We start from the raw sequence: 9,772 nt of genomic DNA on the forward strand, positions 1-9,772 counted from the left end.
AAAGTGCAGCAAAGGTTTTGTGGAGTGCACATGCGTAGCTAAGCAGCACTGCTCATTTCATGTGTGTGGGTGGCAAAGTGGGGACCGGATTTCTGATACTAAACGTTTGAGAAAAAAGGAAAACCATTTTTTGATAATAAACTGGTCATTCAAACAATATGTACATCCCAATGTGAAGCACACACACAAGGTTGACAACAAGTTACTCATTTCAGTTCAAGGATCTACTATTGATGGCTGGCACGGTTGTCAGAACCTTCGAAAAACTTTCACAAAAATCAAAAATGTTATTTGTATTTTACTAAATTTCGCAGTATTCAAGATTCAAATGTAAAAAGAGGGGGTGAAGGTAAGTTTCATTACAGGCCATTTGTCATGGTTCTGTGGTCTGTTTCCTTTTCCCTTTTTGGGCCGCCAGATGGCGGCACTTCAGTTTTTAGTTCTGTCCTTTTACCCCGTCTAATTGTATTATTGTTTTCAATTATTCTATTATTGTTTTTGGGTTGTCTCGTTTTCCCTTCCCTCTCTGTGGCCTGATTGTTCATTGTGCCCTCCTATGTCTCGTCAGTGTCGTATCTATTTAAGTTCCCTTCTCCTTGACTCAGGTGCTGGATCCTTGTTTGTTTTTGTGTGTGCTTCTGGTCATGTTTCTGCCCTGTGTGTTTCTGTTTTTCCACGCATTCTTGGATTTTCTTAGTTTCCTGAGTTTTGTAGATCTACTTTGTGTTTTTTTTTTTTGAAGAGTTGCCCTGCGAGGCCTTTTGTTCCCTTTTGTTCTGGATTTAAGTAAAGTCTTTGTTCATAGCATTTGGAGTTTTGAGTTTTTTTCCCCTCACTCTGCGTTTGGGTCCTAACCCCCCACGCACCTTGACACCATTACTGTAAGAACTTAGAATAACTTAATGTTTGTTGAGAGTTGCCTTTGTACTATTATAAATACTTATGTCATAATTACTTATAGTGCTCAGGTTTACATGAGTAATATACTTGTCAAGGACATGTAAAAATGGACTTGGATTTCATAGGCCATATTAGTGTAATTTAATACTTTCACCCATATACATTGGAATAACTGTATGGTTGCATATTTGCAAATCTTGTTAGACAGTCTTTTATGAGTACCAATGAGTAAATGGCCAATGTGTTTTATGTTTGTAATGTGTTTTAATGTGTTTTATATGCCACGTGTACCCAAAGACAACTCTCTGCATGTGTGGAGATTCTCTTATCGAATCTGATCTAATGTGGCATTAAGCACCACAGCAGACTTGTGTACTTCATTGTCCTCTAGTGGTGATTCCTGTTAGCTTCCATTGAGGACATCAAACATTTAATTTCTTACCCTATTCTGACAGTCTGATCCACCACATTTACACTGAGAAGCCACGTGGGACTCAAAATTTTATTTTAACTCTAATAATATTGTCTAATAATCTTTTCTAATTTCTTTTTTGGTGTAAAACAGGAGTCTCAAACTCCAGTCCTGGCAGGCCACAGTTGCGGCTGGTTTATGAGATCTCTTTACAATCAGCAGCCAATGCAAGCCTTGGAAACAAGTTGTGCAGACTCTTCAACCAACCAATAACTTAAAATGAACACTTAAGTGCAGAAACACATCAAAAATCCATGCACAGTAGCCTTCCTGGATTTTTTGTTTGAGATCCCTGCTGTAAAATGTGTTCTTGTTTTTCTATTATGGTGACTTTATGGAGGTGCCAGCTGTACTGCACAGCAAATTTCTGTTTACAATGCACAACAGAGATCTATCTATCTCTGCTATCTATCAAATTAAAATAAAACAAAAAGATGAACATCCTAAAAGCTATACCTTTGTTAAGCCCTATTTTTCTTTTCTCCTAGTTTGCAACTTTTGATGCAATCATAATTTCGAAGTCTGTCCCATCTCTACAATATCCACTGTCAATATGAGAGACATCTCTGAATCGCATGGTGCCTTGTACTTCTTGTCACTGTACAGTCCACCGGCTGAGCCATGTACTCACTGTGACAGAGACAATCTGCTGCAGGCAAATTCAGGCACTGGACTGATCAGATGAGTCACTCTTCACTGATGAGATGAGGATAGCCCTGATGCCTCCAACCTTTCCTTCCAGGATAACACTGTGACCAAATCAGGTGCTGCCCTGTTGGTCGCATTAACAATGCAACAGTCAAGATTCAATATGAGCCCAGGGCACATATAACTACACTGAGAACTAATCTTTAAGCAGAATGAACTACGCAACAGCCCCAAGATATGCATTTTCTGCCTGTGGCTTTTGCTTGATTTTTTTTATCCGGCAGGCAAATACTGTTGCTTTGACTGGATGGCCTGTGTAGACCAAATCATACACTACCTGAGCTCAAGAGAATGCCAACAGTAGGTGTGGTCATCGCATATAGAAAAGGAAAACCTTTTGATAGTTGATTATGATAGGACTGCATGATACAATGAAACAGGTTATTACATTACATTACATTACAGGCATTTAGCAGACGCTCTTATCCAGAGCGACGTACAACAAGTGCATTAGTTCAAGGAGCAGAGGTGCAAAAGAAACACACTAGAGTGAAGTAAAGATCGTAGTGCCAGAAGTGACCACATAGATCAAGACTCCAACCCTGTAGGGTAACCTGTTCAGCAAACAATCCTGCCAAGTACAAACTAGCACTGAAATCACATTTGCCTAATCAGAATCAGACAAAAACAATCCTGCCAAATAAAGACTAACGTGATCGTATTAGCCTAACTAGATACATTGAGCTAAACTATGGGCTAGGGAGGGGTGGGGAGAGGTGCAGCCTTAAGAGATGAGTCTTTAGTCTGCGCTTGAAGGTAGTCAGATTCTCTGCTGTTCTAACCGCCACGGGAAGGTCATTCCACCAGCGAGGAGCCAGGACAGACAGCAGACACGAGCGGGAAGTACAGACACGATTATGGTTATGGTTATGATTGAGTACCTCCTTGTGATTTACAATACTGTGTGTTGTAAAATATCGGCCCCAAACTCCAGTCCTGGAGGGCTGCAGTCCCTGCTGGTTTTTTTAAACATTCAATTTCAATTAGACTATATGATGAGGTGTAGAGTAGGCAAAGTTGCACCTATGGGTGTTGAGCTTACAATCAAAGTCTAATCCTTGATACTGTGTGCCGAGGCTTGATACACATTTGAACCAAGAATTCAGAGTGCAGAATTTTGGGTGCAGAAAATGCACTGACTAGCTGTGGGTAAAGTTTCTGAGAACCCATAACGATGCACTTTCAGATGAATTGAGGCGCTGTACTTGTGTGTTAGCGCATAATGATTGACAGAGCCATACAAATGCCATACCTGAAGCTAAAAAAAATCACTCAAAGACAAAGTTATATTTATTGAGACCACTGGCAAGAAATTTAAACTCAACCAATATTGTCTAAACTAATATTTAAACGAATACCAACCCAATGACACAGTTTTTCCATCAAACAGACAAACCAAATCTCTTTGCGAACAGAAACCCGTCTCTCTGTCTGTCAGACCGTCACTCGCACTCTCACTCTCTCGTCACCGAGGATGTCCAGCCCTTCGAAAATCTGGGTGTGCAAAGTTTTTTTCAAACGCACCTATCGCTTCCAAGCATTTTTCATATTCTCGATTCTGGGTGGTTGGTGAAGTTGCCAAGTCAAATGACGACTGTGGACTCGGAAAAGGCGATTGGTTATGTTGGTTGCCTAGGTTGTGTACGTACAACATTTATCAAGTATCGATTGGCTAAGACCACAAGAATTAGTTTGTGAAGCTGTATTTTTGTTCCTGTGTCAACGAAAAGGAGAATACGGGCCGTAGCCGACCGGACATTTAACAACTAGCTGGAAAGCTAATATTTAAACTACAAAGAGAAACAACATCAACATCAACAGCTCGCTTCAGTACATTGCATTTAATTAATATTTTAAGTGAAAGTTAGCTGGCTAACATTTTATATCGTGTAGCGCTTTTGAAGCTACCTATGTTGGCAAGCTAGTAGACTAAGAGGCGAAGAATCGCTCAGCTTTTGGCTAACGGTTGCCACTCAGCTGGTTAGAAAACTCTATTGCTATCTAATATTGACGCAACTACAGCTATCTTAAATTTATGTAGTTAAACTAGCTAACGTTAGTATCCTCAGCGAAGCGCTGTTCCTAGATAGCGTCACCGTTTTTGAAAGAAAACCACTAGCTGCTGTCGATAGCAAGTTGGCTAACGCTATTGCTGAGCTTAAACGGCTATTAAAGCAATCCGTAGCTAGCAAGCTACGTCTTTACTTCCAATTAGTTTGAAGGTTTCCTGTGACCCAAGGTAGTCTGGATTTGAAGACATGGTAAGTTTCCCACAAAATGTAATGAACTATGTTTTACATAGGCTTTCTAAATCGGTAGCTAACGTTTGCGGCTTTGATGCTATGCGGGGATAACGCGACCATTAGCTAGCTAACCCTGATAGCATGGAAGCAGCATCTTCGGGCTAGTAGTGCTAGCCAATACAGTGATAAACAGTGGTTGTTCCTTAGCTAGCTAACCAAGTTACGTTAAGTTATGCTTGGACTGGACTGACTGTTCCACGGTCGGTGGAGTGTAACGTTAATGTTTGCTGCTGAACTTATCGATGGCTAGAATCGGTGTGCTAGCTACATGGGTTGCATGGCGATATGCTAGTTGTTGCTACTCTCAGCTTAGGCTAGCTTGGTGGCTAAATAGCCCGCTAATAGATCATGGATTCCTCTGCTAGCTATGTTAGCTCGTTGAATTTCGTTGTCTAACTTAGCTAGCGAGTTCTCTTGGATTCGACTACATCATTGCTAACGTTAGTGGTAAAATGACGTTATGAGTGATGTTAATTAGACTATGTATGTGGCCAGCATAGGTGGACATGTGTAATAAATTCCGTAATTAGCTAGCTAGCTGTCACTGTAGCTAACGTCAATGAACGTTAAGTTCGCTAACCTTAGTGATCTTTCAAGTAACTTCGCATATGTGCTCAAAGCGCTTCTCAGTAAAACTCAGCCGAAAAGATTGAATGGAACTTGCTTAAAAAGAAGTAAAAGTACTTATTTAAAAGTACCTAACATAACCAAGAACACGACAGGCAAGCAAAGTAATACACAGCGTTATAGGTGATATGAAGTCTTAGGTTCTGAATAGCGCCAGATTTAGGGACTGTGGAAGAAAGCTCTTCTGTGAGGACACGGACCTCAGACAGACCTGTATCAGGTTGTAGGTAACGTTAGACAATAATATAGGTTAAGCCATGTACTATTATGAGTCACCCAAAGCAAATCAATCCCGGCTGAGATCATAACGAAAACCATTGATGATGTAGTATGTCCCAAACCTTTGTGCTGGTTAAAACTAGCTGCAGCATTTTTTAGCAACCTCACCTGGGTGTGTTTTACAATTAAAACTAGAGAATTAGAACAATGCTCGCTTAGTTAGTTATACGCCTATCCTTTCTCCCCCTTGCACGATTTGCAGAAGGTGCTTTGCAAATGCGAGTAAGTTTTGATGCAATGCCATGACTGAATAACCAAAAACCTCAATTCATTCTGCACTGTACATAAAATATGAATTTACTTCTTATTCCATCTACAGAACTCCAATGTGGAGAACTTGCCCCCTCAGGTTCTGCGACTAGTATACAAGGAGGTGACGGCGCTGGCTGCAGACCCCCCTGAGGGTATCAAGATCTATCCTAGCGAAGAGGACATCACAGAACTACACACTGCAATAGAGGGACCAGGTAGTGGGGCCATTCTTCTGTTCAATACATTGCTGTCAAAATGCTTTGAATTTTGACACACCCACTGTTTCCCAGCTGGCTGATTACAGTGATATTTCCAGTGTTTTTAACCATGAACCCATTATTACTCCTTATATCAACCATTGTAAAGCCAGGAATGATTGCATGATCACACGTCCTTATTTGCTTTCTTTCTCTGCAAAAATAGAGGGAACTCCATTTGCCGGAGGCATTTTCCGTATGCGCCTGGTTCTGGGGAAAGACTTCCCTGCAGCACCACCCAAGGGATACTTCCTGACCAAGATTTTCCATCCTAATGTGGGCCACAAGGGTGAAATATGTGTCAATGTGCTAAAGAGAGACTGGAGAGCTGAGCTGGGCCTCAGACATGTCTTACTTGTAAGAGGTTTTTTTCCCCCCCAATGTCATTTTCTGTTATTCCATCCTTATTCATTTAAGCTTATTCAGAGATGTATGGTTATTTGGCAGCACACAGCCTTAAATTCTGTGATATGCACAATGATTAATTGTCTTTGTCTCCTAAGAATATTCTGTCTAAATTGGGGGGGGGGGGGCACGTTTGTGAGAGACTTTGTTTTGCATGGGTTCCACAAAATCAAGAAAGTGGGGTGTTGTAAGTAGTGAGAAACTGTTTATAAGCTGTCAAAAAAAATGTAACTGGACCCTGTTGTAGGCAATGTTTAGGTCAGTCATAGTCATCTTCTGCCTTAAAAACCTTTGTCTGTTGGTTCTCATCTCAGACTATCAAGTGCCTGCTGATTCACCCCAACCCCGAGTCGGCTCTCAATGAAGAAGCTGGACGGTTACTCTTGGAAGACTATGCTGAATATGCCTCCCGTGCCCGGCTGCTCACTGAGATCCACGCTATGGGTGGACCAGGGGGCACCTCGGGAGGGCCCCAAGAACCTGGCGAGGGGCCACAACCCAAAAAACATGCTGGAGACCCCAACAAAAGGGCAGTGGTTACCACAGCTTCCTCAGGAGCCAACGGCAATGGGGCAAACAGCGGCATTGGCAGTGGCGGCAGCAATAGTATTAGTGGTAATGTCAATAGTAATGTGGTCGTGAAAAAGAAAACAGATAAAAAAAGAGCCTTGAGACGACTCTAATGCTGTCTGTTTGCGAGTGTGTGTTGTGTGCGCGCGTGTGTATGTAGAAGTTTGCAGACTACTATTGTTTCACCTGTTTCTTACCCACCCTAAATCTGTCAGTTTTTACTCATCCTGTTTTCTTGCCAGATTCTTTTTCAGTCCTTTCCTCTTGGACACCGCCCCCCCCCCCCCCCCCCCCCCCCCCCCAACTTTTTTTTTTTTTTTTTTTTTTCTTCCAGAAAATTTATTTTTCCATTGTCAGCTGAGTTGGTGTGCATTCCACACACTGAAATTGCATATAGTATTAATTTAGTCGGTGAGGCACGTGGTATCAAATATTGAAATTTGATCATGCTAAAGACGTTTTTAGTTTTTTCATAATTTTTCATTAATTGCGTTTTTTCAATATTTTGTTTTCTGTAAAATGGAAAGTACAGGGATCAAGGAAGGAAACCATAAAATGGATCATCCACTCTCACTCTAATCTCTTTCTTGCTGAGGTTGTAACTACTTAGCAACTACTGTCTTTGAAATTGGATGTTTGTATTTTTCAATGAGGTATCTTACAGGGAGCTTAAGACTGTTCTCTTCAGACTCAGTATCAGTTTATCATACCATTATCATATATTTAATTGGAGTTTGAAATTAATTTTGACTATTGAGAAAAGTAACTGTTCGAAAGTGAAGCCAAGTGTTCAATTGGATGTATAAGCATTCACCAACTTGAAGTTTAGTACATCCAAACCAGACTTTTCTCTGGGTCTTCATTTTCCTCATAGAACCACCCAAGGTGCCTTTTGAGAAAAAATCATAATTGTGATCCATTTTGAACAGAATTGGAAAATGGAGGGTCATCTACAGATTTTTATATGATCATCAAGGCTAGAAATAAGTATAAATTTGCTAAAATGCCATTGCCTATTGTAGTGCTTTTATAGTGAGAAAAAGAATAATTGATTTTAGGAGTGGGAATTTAAATTTAGATCCAAGTAAAAGGATCAGATGGGGATGGTGTTTTCTAGACCTCAGATCAATTCCTGAATGGTTACATGAGATTGGGAAATTATGTCCGTCTCCTTGTGATTATAAGTGATTATAGTTAATGGGAATCTTTTTATTCCCTTTAGGGTTTTTATTTTGTGCTGGCCAGGCAAGAGTAAATTCCACTCTGATGTTAATATCTGTGACATCAGTGTCTGAAATTTCTGTAGCTAGAATGTCTGCAGTTATTAACTGAAGTTTGACGGATGAAGGAGTGGTTGAGAGAGGGTGGCAAATTGTGGTCTGGATGTTGCTTTTTTTTTTCTCCGATGTGTTTTTTCCACTTTTCTAAGATGTTGTGATTATTTTTGCCCATTTTTAAAGAAAATACAGATGTAATTTTACCTTCGTAGCCCAGTATTTTCAAGAGAGCTTTTAGAGTGAGATGGCTTGCAGTCAACTATCCTTTGGCACGTGAGGGGGACAACATGTAATGAACAGCAAGCTGGAAATGCAGTACTGAACACAATATACACTGACTGGAATATGGCCTTGGAACTGTACCTGCACATTAGAGTAATGTATCCATAGACATACAGGTCCGATGAATCCTTGTGTCCTTGATGACTAGCATGATAGACAATTATCATTGAGATGCGTTAACATGCGTATATCCCTATAACCCAGTCTTGTTTGTGCTGTCTGCACTTACCCTGTTCCACAGGGTCCTAGTTGGATAAAATGTATATCTCTTTGGGTAGAGTTCAATGGTATGAATAGACAAAAATTACGTACATGGCTGAGTTTCTTTGGTTTTCTGTTTTACATAAGTGTTCTTTGGAAATGTTTAGACAAAGCATTTACTGGTCCAGGATTTCCCAGGGAAATATTTGTGAGTGTTGCCTTTCCTTGGGGAGAAAACCTGCTGTGGAAAGTCAGCCATTGTGCAAAATCAATTGAGGGGGGAGGGGAGGTTGGGTATTATACAGTATATATAATTTCTTTGTTTGTGTCCTTGTATGTTATTTAAATTAACAACAAAAAATTCTAGAAAAATAAATAAAATGCAAACACTTGTTTGGTGAGTTATCCTTGGTTACTTCAGTTTCCTTTGTCTCAAATACCCTTTTCTTGTTGCATTGTCCATTGTGCTCCTTTCTGCTGATGTAACCCATCTAGAAAAGGTGTTTCCATATACTGCTGGTTTTTATTCCTCTCCTCTAATCGGGGACTGATTTAAAGGGGCAGTTCACCCCAAAATAAAAATGTAGCTATGTTTCCACTTACTTGGAGTGATATCTATTCATCTTTGTGGAAACTGTTTTAAAACAAAGTTGACACTGTGCCTCTGGAAAATTGGTGTGCTTTGTTTGAGACTTAGTGCAGATAAACAGTTGGCATACTTCGGTAGAAAGTAGTTTTCGAAATGGTGTGCGAATGGAAGTCTTAATATCTATCTCTGGGTGTTTGTGAGTAACTGGCAATATATTTGAAAAGATGTTGCTGTTGGGTTTTTTTAATGTAAATTTTTGGTGCTTTGGGGCCACAAAAACCTTGACCCGTTGAGGTTTGTTGTGTCTGGGTGAGCTGCTGCAGATATCTAGAAAACTCGTCAAACTCCGGGTAAGTGGAGACATAATAGCTTAATTTTCTTTTTTGGTGAACTGCCCCTTTTAAACACGATACCAGTGAGTGAAATCTCTGGCCAATCGGTGATATTATTGGACTATGGATTATCTATTAGGCAGAAGAGAAAACCACCACTCCTGACCTTGAGTGTGTGATTGAGTATCCAAGATCTAGACATCTCTTATTTCCCAGTAGTTTAAAAGAATGGTCATCATAGGAGTTGCATGCTATCTTACTGACCTTTTATTTCCAAGAGACACACCACCTTTAATGGATATATCGGCACTTCAGATT

General features: G+C 40.3%; 1 protein-coding gene across 1 annotated transcript; it reads left to right on the plus strand.

Annotated features, from left to right (window-relative positions):
* The first annotated feature begins 3,770 nt into the window (after nt 1-3,770).
* Nucleotides 3,771-8,925, plus strand: ube2s (ubiquitin-conjugating enzyme E2S). Its single transcript, XM_035390923.1, has 4 exons — nt 3,771-4,341; nt 5,609-5,756; nt 5,965-6,155; nt 6,518-8,925. Exons 1-4 carry the CDS (start codon nt 4,339-4,341, stop codon nt 6,884-6,886), a joined length of 711 nt encoding a protein of 236 aa, XP_035246814.1. The 5' UTR covers nt 3,771-4,338; the 3' UTR covers nt 6,887-8,925.
* Nucleotides 8,926-9,772: the final 847 nt, after the last annotated feature.

The sequence above is a fragment of the Anguilla anguilla genome, chromosome 1 (genome assembly GCF_013347855.1).
Source record: "Anguilla anguilla isolate fAngAng1 chromosome 1, fAngAng1.pri, whole genome shotgun sequence".
NCBI classification, from domain to species: domain Eukaryota; kingdom Metazoa; phylum Chordata; class Actinopteri; order Anguilliformes; family Anguillidae; genus Anguilla; species Anguilla anguilla.

Excerpts from the sequence above, each read along its gene's own strand:
- ube2s (XM_035390923.1), top strand. Across the intron at positions 5,757-5,964 it reads CACTGCAATAGAGGGACCAG|AGGGAACTCCATTTGCCGGA; the intron begins GTAGTGGGGCCA and ends CTGCAAAAATAG. Across the intron at positions 6,156-6,517 it reads GCCTCAGACATGTCTTACTT|ACTATCAAGTGCCTGCTGAT; the intron begins GTAAGAGGTTTT and ends TTCTCATCTCAG.